Genomic DNA, 18133 nt, shown 5'->3' with positions numbered 1-18133 from the left:
GGAGGCTATATACAGGGGGTACTGGTACAGAGTCAATGTGGAGGCTAAAAAAAGGGGGTACCGGTATAGAGTCAATGTGGAGGCTATATACAGGGGGTACCGGTACAGAGTCAATGTGGAGACTAAATACAGGGGGTACCGGTACAGAGTCAATGTGGAGGCTATATACAGGGGGTAACGGTACAGAGTCAATATGGAGGTTATATACAGGGGTACCGGTACAGAGTCAATGTGGAGGCTATATACAGGGGGTACTGGTACAGAGTCAATGTGGAGGCTATATACAGGGTGTTACGGTACAGAGTCAATGTGGAGGCTATATACAGGGGGTACCGGTACAGAGTCAATGTGGAGGCTATATACAGGGGGTACCGGTACAGAGTCATTGTGGAGGCTATATACAGGGGATACCGGTACAGAGTCAATGTGGAGACTATATACAGGGTATTACGGTACAGAGTCAATGTGGAGACTATATACAGGGGGTACTGGTACAGAGTAAATTTGGAGACTATATACAGGGGATACCGATACAGAGTCAATGTGGAGACTATATACAGGGTATTACGGTACAGAGTCAATGTGGAGACTATATACAGGGGGTACTGGTACAGAGTCAATGTGGAGACTATATACAGGGGGTACTGGTACAGAGTTAATGTGGAGGCTATATACAGGGTGTTACGGTACAGAGTCAATGTGGAGGCTATATACAGGGTATTACGGTACAGAGTCAATGTGGAGGCTATATACAGGGTGTTACAGTACAGAGTCAATGTGGAGGATATATACAGGGTATTACAGTACAGAGTCAATGTGGAGGCTATATACAGGGTGTTACGGTACAGAGTCAATGTGGAGGCTATATACAGGGGGTACCAGTACAGAGTCAATGTGGAGGCTATATACAGGGGGTACTGTTACAGTACAGAGTCAATGTGGAGGCTATATACAGGGTGTTACTGTACAGAGTCAATGTGGAGGCTATATACAGGGGGTACTGGTACAGAGTCAATGTGGAGGCTATATACAGGGTGTTACGGTACAGAGTCAATGTGGAGGCTATATACAGGGGGTACTGGTACAGAGTCAATGTGGAGGCTATATACAGGGTGTTACGGTACAGAGTCAATGTGGAGGCTATATACAGGGGGTACCGGTACAGAGTCAATGTGGAGACTATATACAGGGGGTACTGGTACAGAGTCAATGTGGAGGCTATATACAGGGGGTAACGGTACAGAGTCAATGTGGAGGCTATATACAGGGGGTATTGGTACAGAGTCAATGTGGAGGCTATATACAGGGTGTTACGGTACAGAGTCAATGTGGAGGCTATATACAGGGGGTACTGGTACAGAGTCAATGTGGAGGCTATATACAGGGGGTACCGGTACAGAGTCAATGTGGAGGCTATATACAGGGGGTACCGGTACAGAGTCAATGTGGAGACTATATACAGGGGGTACTGGTACAGAGTCAATGTGGAGGCTATATACAGGGGGTAACGGTACAGAGTCAATGTGGAGGCTATATACAGGGGGTACCGGTACAGAGTCAATGTGGACGCTATATACAGGGGGTACCGGTACAGAGTCAATGTGGAGACTATATACAGGGGGTACCGGTACAGAGTCAATGTGGAGGCTATATACAGGGGGTAACGGTACAGAGTCAATGTGGAGGCTATATACAGGGGGTACCGGTACAGAGTCAATGTGGAGGCTATATACAGGGGGTACTGGTACAGAGTCAATGTGGAGGCTATATACAGGGTATTACGGTACAGAGTCAATGTGGAGGCTATATACAGGGGGTACCGGTACAGAGTCAATGTGGAGACTATATACAGGGGGTACTGGTACAGAGTCAATGTGGAGACTATATACAGGGGGTACTGGTACAGAGTCAATGTGGAGGCTATATACAGGGTATTACGGTACAGAGTCAATGTGGAGACTATATACAGGGGGTACCGGTACAGAGTCAATGTGGAGGCTATATACAGGGTATTACGGTACAGAGTCAATGTGGAGACTATATACAGGGGGTACCGGTACAGAGTCAATGTGCAGGCTATATACAGGGGGTACCGGTACAGAGTCAATGTGGAGACTATATACAGGGGGTACTGGTACAGAGTCAATATCGAGGCTATATACAGGGGGTACTGGTACAGAGTCAATGTGGAGGCTTTATACAGGGGGTACTGGTACAGAGTCAATATGGAGGCTTTATACAGGGGGTACTGGTACAGAGTCAATTTGGAGGCTTTATACAGGGGGTACCAGTACAGAGTCAGTGTGGAGACTATATACAGGGGGTACCAGTACAGAGTCAATGTGGATGTTATATACAGGGGGTACCAGTACAGAGTCAATGTGGAGGCTATATACAGGGGGTACCGGTACAGAGTCAATGTGGAGACTATATACAGGGGGTACCGGTACAGAGTCAATGTGGAGGCTATATACAGGGGGTAACGGTACAGAGTCAATGTGGAGGCTATATACAGGGGGTACCGGTACAGAGTCAATGTGGAGGCTATATACAGGGGGTACTGGTACAGAGTCGATGTGGAGGCTATATACAGGGGGTACCGGTACAGAGTCAATGTGGAGACTATATAGCTATATACAGGGTATTACGGTACAGAGTCAATGTGGAGACTATATACAGGGGGTACCGGTACAGAGTCAATGTGGAGGCTATATACAGGGTATTACGGTACAGAGTCAATGTGGAGACTATATACAGGGGGTACCGGTACAGAGTCAATGTGCAGGCTATATACAGGGGGTACCGGTACAGAGTCAATGTGGAGACTATATACAGGGGGTACTGGTACAGAGTCAATATCGAGGCTATATACAGGGGGTACTGGTACAGAGTCAATGTGGAGGCTTTATACAGGGGGTACTGGTACAGAGTCAATATGGAGGCTTTATACAGGGGGTACTGGTACAGAGTCAATGTGGAGGCTTTATACAGGGGGTACCAGTACAGAGTCAGTGTGGAGACTATATACAGGGGGTACCAGTACAGAGTCAATGTGGATGTTATATACAGGGGGTACCAGTACAGAGTCAATGTGGAGGCTATATCCAAGGGGTACTGGTACAGAGTCAATATGGAGACTATATACAGGGGGTACCGGTACAGAGTCAATATGGAGGCTATATACAGGGGGTATCGTTACAGAGTCAATGTGTCCTTACTTTTAAAAAGTAAGGACAGCTGCCCTGGGGAATTCTTGATTCTACCTGGATTACATTGAAGGGGCTTCTTCTGTGTTCTGTTTGACAGGTAACTCTCATTCCACAATATATCAGGGGGTGTAAAACCAAAAGACATACGTTTTTCCAGCAGCAGCCTAAGATCATTAATGTCAAAAGCCTACCATACAGAAGTCTAACAAAACAGCTCCCACAATCTTTTTATCATCAATTTCACTCAGCCAATCATCAAGTAATTTGTGCTGTGCTTGTTTAATGTTCTTCCCTATAAGTGTGCTGAAAGTCTGTAAAATAGCATTGTATCTGGTCAAACACCATTTCCCCAGAAGTTTACTAAGGGTTGGTAACAGGCTGATTGGTCGGCTATTTGAGCCAGTAAAGGGGGCTTTACTATTCTTAGGTAGTGGAATGACTTTAGCTTCCCTCCAGGCCTGAGGGCAACACACTCTCTACTAGGTGAGTGGTAATAACAGTAGTATAGTGAGTGGTAATAACAGTAGTCTAGTGAGTGGTAATAACAGTATAGTGAGTGGTAATAACAGTAGTCTAGTGAGTGGTAATAACAGTAGTCTAGTGAGTGGTAATAACAGTATAGTGAGTGGTAATAACAGTAGTCTAGTGAGTGGTAATAACAGTATAGTGAGTGGTAATAACAGTATAGTGAGTGGTAATAACAGTATAGTGAGTGGTAATAACAGTATAGTGAGTGGTAATAACAGTATAGTGAGTGGTAATAACAGTATAGTGAGTGGTAATAACAGTAGTCTAGTGAGTGGTAATAACAGTATAGTGAGTGGTAATAACAGTAGTCTAGTGAGTGGTATTAACAGTATAGTGAGTGGTAATAACAGTAGTCTAGTGAGTGTTAATATCAGTAGTTTAGTGAGAGGTAATAACAGTAGCCTAGTGAGTGGTAATAACAGTATAGTGAGTGGTAATAACAGTATAGTCAGTGGTAATAACAGTAGTCTAGTGAGTGGTAATAACAGTAGTCTAGTGAGTGGTAATAACAGTAGTCTAGTGAGTGGTAATAACAGTAGTCTAGTGAGTGTTAATATCAGTAGTCTAGTGAGAGGTAATAACAGTAGCCTAGTGAGTGGTAATAACAGTATAGTGAGTGGTAATAACAGTATAGTGAGTGGTAATAACAGTATAGTGAGTGGTAATAACAGTAGTCTAGTGAGTGGTAATATCAGTAGTCTAGTGAGTGGTAATATCAGTAGTCTAGTGAGAGGTAATAACAGTAGCCTAGTGAGTGGTAATAACAGTATAGTGAGAGGTAAGAACAGTAGTCTAGTGAGAAGTAATAACAGTATAGTGAGTGGTAATAACAGTAGTCTAGTGAGTGGTAATAACAGTAGTCTAGTGAGTGGTAATAACCGTAGTCTAGTGAGTGGTAATAACAGTATAGTGAGTGGTAATAACAGTAGTCTAGTGAGTGGTAATAACAGTAGTCTAGTGAGTGTTAATAACAGTATAGTGAGTGGTAATATCAGTAGTCTAGTGAGTGGTAATAACAGTATAGTTAGTGGTAATAACAGTAGTCTAGTGAGTGGTAATAACAGTAGCCTAGTGAGTGTTAATAACATTAGTCTAGTGAGTGGTAATAACAGTAGTCTAGTGAGTGGTAATAACAGTAGTCTAGTGAGTGGTAATAACAGTAGTCTAGTGAGTGGTAATAACAGTATAGTGAGTGGTAATAACAGTAGTATAGTGAGTGGTAATAACAGTAGTCTAGTGAGTGGTAATAACAGTATAGTGAGTGGTGATAACAGTAGTCTAGTGAGTGGTAATAACAGTATAGTGAGTGGTAATAACAGTAGTCTAGTGAGTGGTAATAACAGTAGTCTAGTGAGTGGTAATAACAGTAGTCTAGTGAGTGGTAATAACAGTAGTCTAGTGAGTGGTAGTAACAGTAGTCTAGTGAGTGGTAATAACAGTAGTCTAGTGAGTGGTAATAACAGTAGTCTAGTGAGTGGTAATAACAGTAGTCTAGTGAGCGATTTATGGAATGGATGGAGCTCTCGGCAGCTAATCAGATTATTCTGGTAGTCTAACTGGCCTATAGAAGAGTTGATTCAGTATGACTGGGGATACTATTGATCTGCGGCTCATATGAAAGAGAACTCATAACCATCAATCAATCAAATGTATTTATAAAGCCATTTTTACATCAGCCGATGTCACAAAGTGCTGTACAGAAACCCAGCCTAAATCCCCAAAACAGCAAGCAATGCAGATGTAGAAGCGAGGTGGCTATGAAAAACTCCCTAGAAAAACTGGAACCTTGGAAGAAACCTAGAAAGGAACCAGGCTCTGAGGGGTGGCCAGTTCTCCTCTGGCTGTACCGGGTGGAGATTATAGCAGAACATGGCCAAGAACCTCCAGAGAAAGGAATCCGAAAATCTACCGTTAAACTTTGTTAAAACAAGTCAAAATATGTTTCTATTGACTCCTTAGATAGCCTAAAATGTAATCAAACTATAATATTTCATACGGAAAAAAGTATGTTCAATAGGAAACCGATATTAGCAGGTGCGTCTTGTCTTCATTGTGCACCCAAACACAAATTTCCAAGACTGTGTCCCTGTACTAAAACTGTTGTTTCTCATTGATTTTGGAAGTTACAAGCCTGAAACCTTGAACATGGAGTGCTGACAACCTGTGGAAGCCATAGGAATCCATCCTGGGAGCTGGAATTCAAAATGCCCCTATACTTTCCATTGTAAGAGCATGGGCTCTCAAAAAAAGTTATTCCGGTTGGTTTTTATTTGGATTTTCTCCTACCATATCTATTGAGTTATAGTCTCCTACATTATTTTAACATTTCTACAAATTTCAAAGTGTTTTTCTCCAATGGTACCCATTATATGCATATCCTGGTTTCAGGGCCTGAACAAAAGGCAGTTTACTTTGGGCACATAAGTCAGGCCCGAGCATAGCCCACGAAGATCTCTCCCACGGCACAAACTCGGCACAAACCCGAGGGGGTCGCCAACCTGGATAGGAAGATCACGTCAGTGACTCAACCAACTCAAGTGACGCACCAGTAAGCCAGTGACTCAGCCCCTGTAATAGGGGTTAATAGGGTTAGAGGCCGAGAATCCCAGTGGAGAGAGGGAAACAGGCCAGGCAGAGACAGCAAGGGCGGTTCTATGACCCACTGAAGATATGAGTCTTCAATAAAGACTTAAAGGTCGAGACCGAATCTGCGTATCTCACATGGGTAGGCAGACCATTCCATGAAAATGGAACTCTATAGGAGAAAGTCCTGCCTCCAGCTGTTTGCTTAGAAATTCTAGGGACAATAAGGAGGCCTGCATCTTGTGACTGTAGCGTACGTGTAGGTATGTACGACAGGACAAAATTGGAAAGATAGGTAGGAGCAAGCCCATGTAATGCTTTGTTGGTTAGCAGTAAAACCTTGAAATCAGCCCTAGCCTTAACAGGAAGCGAGTATAGAGAGGCTAGCACTGGAGTAATATGATCACATTGTTTGGTTCTAGTCGAGATTCTAGCAGCCGTGTTTATCACTAACTGAAGTTTATTTAGTGCCAGAAAGTAGAGGATTGCAGTAGTCTAATCTAGAAGTGACAAAAGCATGGATTAATTTGTATGCATCATTTTTGGACAGAAAGTCTCTGATTTTTGCAATGTTATGTAGATGTAAAAAAAGGTGTCCTTGAAACAGTCTTGATATGTTCGTCAAAAGAGAGATCAGGGTCCAGAGTAACGCCGAGGTCCTTCACAGTTTTATTTGAGACGACTGTACAACCATCAAGATTAATTGTCAGATCCAAAAGAAGATATCTTTGTTTCTTGAGACCAAGAACTAGCAAACTCTGTTTTGTCCGAGTTTAAAAGTAAAAAAATTGCCTTCCTTATGTTTGAAACACAGGCTTCCAGGAAGGGCAATTTTGGGGCTTCACCATGTTTCATCGAAATGTACAGCTGTGTATCGTCCGCATAGCAGTGAAAGTTAACATTGTGTGTTACTAATGACATCACCAAGAGGTACAATATATAGTGGTCCTAAAACGAAACCTTGAGGAACACCGACACTTACAATTGATGTGTCAGAGGACAAACCATCCACAGAGACAAACTGAAATCTCTCCGACAGAGAAGATCTAAACCAGGCCAGAACGTGTCCCTGTAGACCAATTAGGGTTTCCAATCTGTCCAATAGAATGTAGTGATCGATGGTGTCAAAAGCAGCACTAAGGTCTAGGAGCACAAGGACAGATGCAGAGTCTTGGTCTGACACCATTTAAAGGTAATTTACCACCTTCACAAGTGCAGTCTCAGTGCTATGATTGGGTCTAAAACCAGACTGAAGTTTGTCTTCAGGAAGGCATATTTTTGGTTTAAAAATAACAAATTGAGAGAAATGAAAGATTCGATATAGGCCGATAGTTTTTGACATTTTCCTGGGTCAAGTTTTGGCTTTTTCAAGATAGGTTTTATTACTGCCACTTTTAGTGAGTTTGGTACACATCCGGAGGATAGAAAAACGTTTATTATGTTCATCATAGGAGGGCCAAGCACAGGAAGTAGCTCTTTCTGTAGTTTAATTGGAATAGGTTCCAGTTGAAAGGTTTAGAGGCCATGACTATTTTCATAAATGTGTCAATAGATAAAAGCCATCCTCTCTTGGGGAATGCTGCTTTTTTGTTAGCTTTGTGAAAGTATAAAAAATAAATGTAGAATTGTTCTCATTCTCCTCAATCAATTAGGTTACAAATTATGCATAAGTTTACTTCAGGGCTTGGGTATTTTCTGTGTACCAGGGAGCTTATTTATTGTGTCAAATATTTTTTGTTTTTGGGGGTGCGACTGCATCTAGGGTATTACACAAGATTAAATTGAGTTCCTCAGTTAGGTGGTTAACTGATGTTTGTACTCTGACGTCCTTGGGTAGGCCTGGGAGTCTGGAAGGGCATCTAGGAATCTTTAGGTTGTCCAAGAATATATAGCACGGCTTTTGATAATCCTGGGTTGAGGTCTGAGTAGATACATTTTTGTGATTGCAAACATAATAAAATGGTGGTCCGATAGTCCAGGATTATGAGGAAAAATATTTAGATCCACAATATTTATTCCACGGGACAAAACTATATCCAGGGTGTGACTGTGGCAATGAGTAGGTCAAAAGACATGTTTGGAAAAAAAAAACACTTAGTCGCCTTTTGGGTCTGTGGATTTTTTCATGTGAATATTGAAGTCACCAAAAATTATAATATTATCTGCCATGACTACAAGGTCTGATAGGAATTCAGGGAACTGAGTGAGTAATGCTGTATATGGCCCAGGAGGCCTGTAAACAGTAGCTATAAAAAAAGGATTGAGTAGGCTGAATAGATTTCATGACTTGAAGCTCAAAATACAAAAACGCAGTCGTCATTTTTGCGGGGTAAATAAAAATGTGCTGTCGTAAATGTTAGCAACACCTCCGCCTTTGCGGGAGGCACAGGATATGGTCACTAGTGTAACCAGGAGGAGATGCCTCAATTAAAACAGTAAATGCATTAGGCTTAAGCCATGTTTCAGTCAGGCCAATCACATCAAGGTTATGATTAGTGATTAGTTCATTGACTATGACTGCATTGGAAGTGAGGGATCTAACATTATTTCAAGATTATTTCGAGATGTGAGATATCACAATCTCTTTCAATAATGCCAGGAATGGAGGAGGTCTTTATTCCAGTGAGATTGCTAAAGTGAACACCTCTACTTTTAGTTTTGCCCAACCTAGATCGAGGCACAGACACGGTCTCAATGTGGATAGCTGAGCTGACTACCCTATCTCATTGTGGAGCTAGAGGAGTTAGAGTCCTGTCTATGTTCATAGATAAGATGAGAGCACCCCTCCAGCTAGGATGGAGTCCGTCACTCCTCAGCAAGCCAGGCTTGGTCCTTTTTGTGGGTGAGTCCCAAAAAAAGGTACAATTATCTACAAATTCTATCTTTTAGAAAAGTAGGAAACAGTTTTCAACCAGCGATTGAGTTGTGAGACTCTGCTGTAGAGCTCACCACTCCCCCTAACTGGGAGGGGGCCAGAGACAATTACTCGATGCCGACACATCTTTCAAGATGATTTTCACGCAGAAGCTATGTTGCGCTTGGTGATCTCTGACTGTTTCATCCTAACATTGTTGGTGCCAACATGGATAACAATATCCCTATACTCTCTACACACTCCAGTTTTAGCCTTAGCCAGCACCATCTTCAGATTAGCCTTAATGTCGGTTGTCCTGCCACCTGGTAAACAGTGTACGATCGCTGGATGATTCTTTTTAAGTCCAATACTGCGGGTAATGGAGTTGCCAATGACTAGGGTTTTCAACTTGTCAGAGTAAATGGTGGGAGGCTTCGACGTCTCAGACCCCGTAACGGGTGGAGTAGAGACCAGAGAATGCTCGGCCCCTGACGTCGACCCATTGCTTAATGGGGAGAACTGGTTGAAAGTTTGTCGGCTGAATGAGCGACACCGGTTGAGCATTCCTACAGCATTTCCTTCCAGAAGCCATGAGAAACTTTTCCGGCTGCAGGGGGATTTACTAGTAAGCCAGTGACTCAGCCCCCATAATAGGGTCAGAGGCAGAGAACCCCAGTGGAGAGAGTGGAACCGGCCAGGCAGAGACATCAAGGGCGGTCCACCTTCACACCCCTTGGCCAGACTACACTCAATCTTAGGACCTACTGAAGAGATGAGTCTTCAATCATTTTTATTTTTATTTTTTTATTTCACCTTTATTTAACCAGGTAGGCTAGTTGAGAACAAGTTCTCATTTGCAACTGCGACCTGGCCAAGATAAGGCATAGCAGTGTGAACAGACAACACAGAGTTACACATGGAGTAAACAATTAACAAGTCAATAACACAGTAGAAAAAAGGGGAGTCTATATATACATTGTGTGCAAAAGGCATGAGAAGGTAGGCAAATAATTACAATTATGCAGATTAACACTGGAGTGATAAATGATCAGATGGTTATGTACAGGTAGAGATATTGGTGTGCAAAAGAGCAGAAAAATAAATAAATAAAAACAGTATGGGGATGAGGTAGGTGAAAATGGGTGGGCTATTTACCAATAGACTATGTACAGCTGCAGCGATCGGTTAGCTGCTCAGATAGCAGATGTTTGAAGTTGGTGAGGGAGATAAAAGTCTCCAACTTCAGCGATTTTTGCAATTCGTTCCAGTCACAGGCAGCAGATAAAGACTTAAAGGTCGAGACCGAGTCAGTAATCGGCTAATACAAGCAGACAAGATTGCGCCGCAGCTATAACATTATTCATTATATAGATAATTATGTGTTTGAAATTAATGTGAAACAAGCTGGTTAATATGTTTCTGTTTCTCTGTTCTGTCCACTCCAGATCCCTACTGGCCAGCCTGTTCTGTCCTCTCCAGATCACTACTGGCCAGCCTTTTCTGTCCTCTCCAGATCACGACTGGCCAGCCTGTTCTGTCCTCTCCAGATCACGACTGGCCAGCCTGTTCTGTCCTCTCCAGATCAATACTGGCCAGCCTGTTCTGTCCTCTCCAGATCACGACTGGCCAGCCTGTTCTGTCCTCTCCAGATCACTACTGGCCAGCCTGTGTGTTCCTCTGCCCCCGTCCTTCTGCTACTGCGCCCTCCCTCCGCTGCCCATCTGAACGCTGCAGGCCCCGTCTTACTCCTCTACCATGACGGTTGCACCAGGTGACCCGGGGGATGATGCATACGAACTGGAACCGGACCACGAGTGCTGTGAGCGTGTAGTCATCAACATCTCCGGGCTTCGCTTCGAGACGCAACGGAAAACCCTCTCCCAGTTCCCTGAGACTCTGCTGGGGGACCCCAAGAAGAGGATGAAGTAACTATACCACTTATATAGGTTGTTATCCTGTATTGATGATAACCCTAACTCTAACCCCAAGAAGAGGATGAGGTAACTATACCACTTATATAGGTTGTTATCCTGTATTGATGATAACCCTAACTCTAACCCCAAGAAGAGGATGAGGTAACTATACCACTTATATTGGTTATTATTAGGGCTGTCAAACGATAACAAAAATTATATCCAGTTGATTGCAGGATTTGCAGTGATTAATTTGCAAATTCAGAATTTGCAAAAGTTGAGCTGTAATTTAAGATGTTTTATAGAAAAAGCATTGCACAAATATTGACGTCTTGATTTTGTCCAAAGTAAGAAATGGTAATCAAAAACAGGTAAATTGATCAGTCACACTTTCTTTAACCTCTACGTCTATCAGGTCTCAAACTAAGACCCAGATGCAGACACAGGAGGCAGACAGTACAAGTCTCAAAGTGTATTATAGTTCAAGGGGCAGGCAAAGGGTAAGTCAAGGCAGGCAAAGGGTTGTGATCCAAATCAGAGTCAGGCAGGTACAAGACGGAAGGCAGGATCAGAGTCAGGTCAGGCAGAAAGGTCAGAACTGGGAAGACTAAGGAAACCAAAAACTTGAGTTCAGAAAAACATGGGAACATGGAAACAGGAGAAAAATTGCTGCGAGACAAAAGCTTAATTCTAGATACATGGAAAGTGGGATGAGAGTGCGGGGAAACAGAAGGCGAACAGCAGAGTGGCTAAGGAGCTTAGAGATCGGGAAAGGTCCGATAAAACGGAGGGAAAGTTGGCAGGACTACACCCCCAGGGCCAGGCCCTGAGTGGACAGCCATACCCCCCCCCCCCCTTGGGGAACAGGGATCCGGTGCCTGTTGTCGATACCTGGAGGTGGTATTGAGAAGAGCGGCCCGGGCTCTCTTCCAGGTACGGCGACAGCGACGGACGCACATCTGGGCAGAGGGAATGCTGACCTCTTCCTCTTGCTCCGAAAAGAGCGGGATCTGATATCCCAGGGAACACTCAATAGGTCTACTCGTAGTAGAACAGGGAAGGGTGTTGCAGGCATTTTCCATCCACATGAGTTGCTGGCTCCAGGTGATGGGATTGGTGGACGAAGCAGCGAAGAGTTGTCTCCAGGGATTGATTGGCTCGCTCCAACTGGCCGATAGACTGGGGATGAAAACCAGAGGACAGGCTGGTCGACGACCCAATGAGGGTGCAGAGCGCCTTCCAGAACCGGGACAAGAACTGAGGACCACGATCGGAGACCATGCCTACCGGCAGTCCATGGATCTGGAAGATGTGCTGCACAATGAGCTGGACCGTCTCCTTAGCTGAGGGAAACTTAGGAAAGGGAATCATATGGAATGCTTTGGAAAACCTATCCACCACTGTGAGGATGCTGGTGCTGCCATCTGATGGAGGGAGACCAGTGAAGAAGTCCAGGGATAAGGGGCGGTGAGGGACAGGGAGGGGTTGAAGGAGACCAGCCAGAGCTTGCCGCAGAGTCTTGTTCGACACACACACTGTACAGGCAGCAACAAATGCAGAGACATCCGGAACCATGGTGAGCCACCAAAAACATTGTGGGACAAAATCCAAGGTCCGACGGGAGCCAGGATGATCATTCCAGAACAGGAGCACAGGCAGAGTCCGTGACAAACATCTGGTTAGCTGGGTCCCCCCACTCTTTCAGACCAGACTCTCGATTCCTCAGATAATAGCAGCCGCAAGTTATTCAAACCAAGCTGCTTACCTATTGCAGATTCAGTCTTCCCAGCCCGGTGCAGGTCTACAATTTTGTTTCTGGTGTCCTTTGACAGCACTTTGGTCTTGGCCATAGTGGAGTTTGGAGTGTGACTGTTTGAGATTGTGGACAGGTGTCTTTTATACTGATAACAAGTTCAAACAGGTGCCATTAATACAGGTAACGAGTGGAGGACAGAGGAGCCTCTTAAAGAAGAAGTTACAGGTCTGTGAGAGCCAGAAATCTTGCTTGTTTGTAGGTGACCAAATACTTATTTTCCACCATAATTTGCAAATAAATTCATTAAAAATCCTACAATGTGATTTTCTGGATTTTCTTCCCCTCATTTTGTCTGTCATAGTTGAAGTGTACCTATGATGAAAATTACAGGCCTTTCTCATCTTTTTAAGTGGGAGAACTTGGTGGCTGACTAAATACTTTTTTGCCCCACTGTATAGTTACAGCAGGCCAAGGTAGGAGAGTCAGACACACACACATGCAACATCACTCACATGTACTTCCTGTATTGGAGTTGGTCATGTGGGTTGGGGCGGATGGGGCACCAGCATCCTCCTCCTGAATGCTCCTCACCATGGCTGTAAAAGCCGGGGTCGTTGGAATATGTTACCCCCTCTGGATTTGAGGTTTTACCAATACCTTGGCCAGCCGCTCGAGAAAGAGCCGTCTCCTCTAGAGCTTCCCTCTGATCCAGTCTGGGTTCAAAGCCGAGATGTCCAAGATGTTGAAGAATATCACAGCGTAGGGTTCTTCTTTTGCAACTGTAGCCAGTCACCAGCTTGTCTAAATTGTCCATAATTCCTTTTGTGGCGTTGTAATCCATTATGATTTCTGTTATTTGATGTTCCTGGCCACAGATTCTCCCATCCCTATACAGTGTACTCATGAGTACCACATTTTTGCCTTTCTCTGGCACGTAGGAAGCTAGGGACGTGTCGGCAGTAAACAAACTGAGAGGAATTGATAGGTTTCGTGTATTAAACAGCTGAGATAGGAGCTGTGGCTTGATTTTTCGTACTGTTCCTACCATCGTCAGCTTCCTCTTGAGGAGCTCCTGTCCCAGGGTGTGCAAAGTAAAAAAGTTATTCCATGTGATAATGTAGCCACGGAGTCCCTGTGTCAGGTCCAGGACAACCCACATCCCTTGGTTCATCTCAGGGGCTACTCCACCTGGCTTCCCCATATACACTTGCAAGTTCCACGCATATGATGAAAAAGCATCACAGGCAGCCCAGATCTTGATTCCATATTTTGTGGGTTTAGACCGTAGGTACTGCCTGAAGGGGCAGAAGCCCCTAAATGGCATAAGCTACTCATCAACAGTAACGTTGGGCCCAAGGTTGTACAACAGCGGAAGGAGGTCCACCCACTTGTCCCACACGGACCTGATTTCAGCTAGCTTGTCTCTCTACACTGACCTGATAACAGCTAGCTTGTCTCTCTGCACTGACCTGATAGCAGCTAGCTTGTCTCTCTGCACTGACCTGATAGCAGCTAACTTGTCTCTCTGCACTGACCTGATAGCAGCTAGCTTGTCTCTCTGCACTGACCTGATAGCAGCTAACTTGTCTCTCTGCACTGACCTGATAGAATCTAGCTTGTTTCTCTGCACTGACCTGATTTCAGCTAGCTTGTCTCTCTGCACTGACCTGATAGAAGCTAGCATGCCTTTCTAAACTGACCTGAAAGCAGCTAGCTTGTCTCTCTACACTGACCTGATTATCTCCAAGAAGAGAATGAGATAAGATAGGGTCTTCAATACTTTACTGTTTTTTGTCCTGTTAACACTAACCCCAAGAAGAGAATGAGATAAGATAGGGACTTGAATACTTTACTGGTACTTTAGTTTTTATAATGTTATCTGTTATTGTTCTGCATTTGTGGTTGTATCTACTACTTACAACGAATCTCTCTTTCTCCAGGTACTTTGATCCTTTGAGGAACGAGTATTTCTTTGACAGGAACCGGCCCAGTTTCGACGCCATCCTCTACTACTACCAGTCAGGAGGGAGACTGCGTCGGCCGGTTAATGTCACTCTAGACATCTTCTCTGAGGAGATCCGCTTCTATGAGCTGGGAGAGGAGGCCATGGAGATCTTCAGAGAGGATGAGGGCTTCATTAAGGAAGAAGAGCGTCCTCTCCCGGAGAATGAGTTTCAGAGACAGGTACATTCAATTGTTATTTATTGGTGGCACATTGTTTAGTTAATATAAACTTAATATAAATATATTAATCTGTTACTAGCAAATGCCTCAGAGAATGTTTGCTATCTGCTGTCAATTTGATAAGTGTGTGCGTGTGTGTGTGAACTTGAACAGGTGTGGCTGCTGTTCGAGTATCCTGAGAGTTCCGGCGCGGCCCGTATCATCGCCATCATCAGTGTCATGGTGATCCTGATCTCTATCGTGTCCTTCTGCCTGGAGACACTCCCAGTGTTCCGGAACGACCATGAAGACAACAATGTGTTCCAGCCCTTCAACAACTCCACCTCTTCCTACACGTCTTCCTACTTCACTGATCCCTTCTTCATCCTGGAGACGCTCTGCATCATCTGGTTCTCCTTTGAGTTCATTGTCCGCTTCTTCGCGTGTCCTAGTAAAGCCGGGTTCTTCGGTAACATTATGAATATCATCGATATTGTGGCGATTATTCCATATTTCATCACGTTGGGCACAGAGCTGGCAGAGAAACCGGAGGACGGGCAGGCTGGGCAGCAGGCCATGTCCCTCGCCATCCTCAGGGTCATCCGTCTAGTCAGGGTATTCAGGATCTTCAAGCTGTCCAGACACTCCAAGGGGCTCCAGATCCTGGGCCAGACCCTGAAGGCCAGCATGCGGGAGCTTGGCCTTCTCATCTTCTTCCTCTTCATTGGAGTCATCCTCTTCTCCAGTGCTGTTTATTTCGCTGAGGCCGACGAGGCGGACTCCCAGTTCAGTAGCATTCCAGAAGCCTTCTGGTGGGCCGTGGTTTCCATGACCACCGTGGGCTACGGCGACATGGTGCCCACCACCATCGGCGGGAAGATCGTGGGCTCGCTCTGCGCCATCGCCGGCGTGCTGACCATTGCGTTACCAGTTCCTGTCATCGTGTCCAACTTCAACTACTTCTACCACCGGGAGACCGAGGGTGAGGAGCAGGCGCAGTACCTGAACACACCCAGCGTGCCCAAGGCCGACTCAGCCGAGGACCTGAAGAAGAGCGGCCGCAGCGGGAGTGGTTCCACCCTCAGTAAGTCGGACTACATGGAGATACAGGAAGCTGCACTGAACCACAGCACAGAAGACTTCAGAGCAGAGAGACTCAAGACAGGCAACTGCACCCTGTTGGCTAATGCTAACACCTTGGCTAATGCTAACACGCCAGGTAATGCTAACACCTTGGCTAATGCTAACACGCCAGGTAATGCTAACACCTTGGCTAATGCACTCTCTAACACTAACACGCTGGCTAACACAAACTATGTCAACATCACCAAGATAAGAACGGACGTATAGCTGGATTCAGACGGTATAACACCAACTTCCTGGCCTGTCGGGGTTGACAGGGAACTGGAAGGAAATAGTAGAGGAGGGTGGAGGACTGAGTAAAGACCCTTCCTCTCTCTGATGTTGTAAAAGGCTTGGAGCCCCTACTGGAGCTGTCCAGACTAGATCACTGAAACTCTGATAGAGGCCCTGCAAGGTGGACCTTAGCCCCTATCTTACCCCCCCAAACTGACCAGTTCCTAACTCAAGCCCCCCTCACCCATCCACCTCTGTTGAGAGGTGAATCTGCCCTATGTTCAGTGTCTGCATGGCATTAGTCTGGTCAGTGTGACTGTTAAACTGTTCAGTAGTCATCTGTATACACTGCTCCCTACAGTAGCCCAATAGTAGGCGAACTGCCGGCTGATACTAGACCTAAAAACTCTGACAGCATAGAGGGACCACTCTGCTCATATTGCCAAAATCCCGTCAGCAGAGATCTAGGATCAGTTTTCCCTGAACAAGTCCTAGCCGTAACCAATAGGAGATATACTGCAAAACTGACCTTAGATCAGCGTCTCATCATCTTCTAATTACTTAGCTCTAACTGCCAGCCGATAGGAGCTTATTGACCCCACCTCTCCCACCCCATACGGCCTGATATTCTCTCCCACCCCATACCCCCTGAACCTCTCTCCCACCCCATACCTCCTGAACCTCTCTCCCACCCAAAACTCTCTCCCACCCCGTACCCCCTGAAACTCTCTCCCACCCCATACCCCCTGAAACTATCTCCCACCCCATACCCCCTGATACTCTATCCCACCCCATACCCCCTGAAACTCTCTCCCACCCCATACAGCCTGAAACTCTCTCCCACCCCATACCCCCTGAAACTCTCTCCCACCCCGTACCCCTGATACTCTCTCTCTCCCACCCCATACCCCTGATACTCTCTCCCACCCCATACCCTTGAAACTCTCTCCCGCACCATACCTCCTGAACTCTCTCCCGCCCCATACCCCCTGAAACTATCTCCCACCCCATACCCCCTGATACTCTATCCCACCCCATACCCCCTGAAACGCTCTCCCACCCCATACAGCCTGAAACTCTCTCCCACCCCATACCCCCTGAAACTCTCTCCCACCCCGTACCCCTGATACTCTCTCTCTCCCACCCCATACCCCTGATACTCTCTCCCACCCCATACCCTTGAAACTCTCTCCCGCCCCATACCTCCTGAACTCTCTCCCGCCCCATACCTCCTGATACTCTCTCCCACCCCATACCCCTGAAACTCTCTCCCACCCCATACCTCCTGAAACTCTCTCCCACCCCATACCCCCTGAAACTCTCTCCCACCCCATACCCCTGAAACTCTCTCCCACCCCATACCTCCTGATACTCTCTCCCACCCCATACCCCTGAAACTCTCTCCCACCCCATACCTCCTGATACTCTCTCCCACCCCATACCTCCTGAAACTCTCTCCCACCCCATACCCCTGAAACTCTCTCCCACCCCATACCTCCTGAAACTCTCTCCCACCCCATACCCCCTGAACCTCTCTCCCACCCCATACCCCCTGAAACTCTCTCCCACCCCATACCCCCTGAAACTCTCTCCCACCCCATACCTCCTGAAACTCTCTCCCACCCCATACCCCCTGAACCTCTCTCCCACCCCATACCCCCTGAAACTCTCTCCCACCCCATACCCCCTGAACCTCTCTCCCACCCCATACCTCCTGCAACTCAGCTACAACTCAACTATGTGAAAGTTATTTCACCTCAAAAGAATGTAA

At 45.7% G+C, this 18133-nt stretch overlaps 1 protein-coding gene across 1 annotated transcript; it reads left to right on the top strand.

Moving 5' to 3' along the window:
* Positions 1-10929: 10929 nt before the first annotated feature.
* LOC139367801 (potassium voltage-gated channel subfamily A member 2-like) lies at positions 10930-16356 on the top strand. Its single transcript, XM_071106139.1, has 4 exons — positions 10930-11099; positions 14784-15027; positions 15181-16213; positions 16292-16356. Exons 1-4 carry the CDS (start codon positions 10930-10932, stop codon positions 16354-16356), a joined length of 1512 nt encoding a protein of 503 aa, XP_070962240.1.
* The last annotated feature ends 1777 nt before the right edge of the window (positions 16357-18133 follow it).

The sequence above is a fragment of the Oncorhynchus clarkii genome, chromosome 16 (genome assembly GCF_045791955.1).
Source record: "Oncorhynchus clarkii lewisi isolate Uvic-CL-2024 chromosome 16, UVic_Ocla_1.0, whole genome shotgun sequence".
In the NCBI taxonomy this organism is placed as follows: domain Eukaryota; kingdom Metazoa; phylum Chordata; class Actinopteri; order Salmoniformes; family Salmonidae; genus Oncorhynchus; species Oncorhynchus clarkii.
Note: the sequence above shows the minus strand (reverse complement) of the source record. Positions and strands in the feature narration are given on the sequence as shown.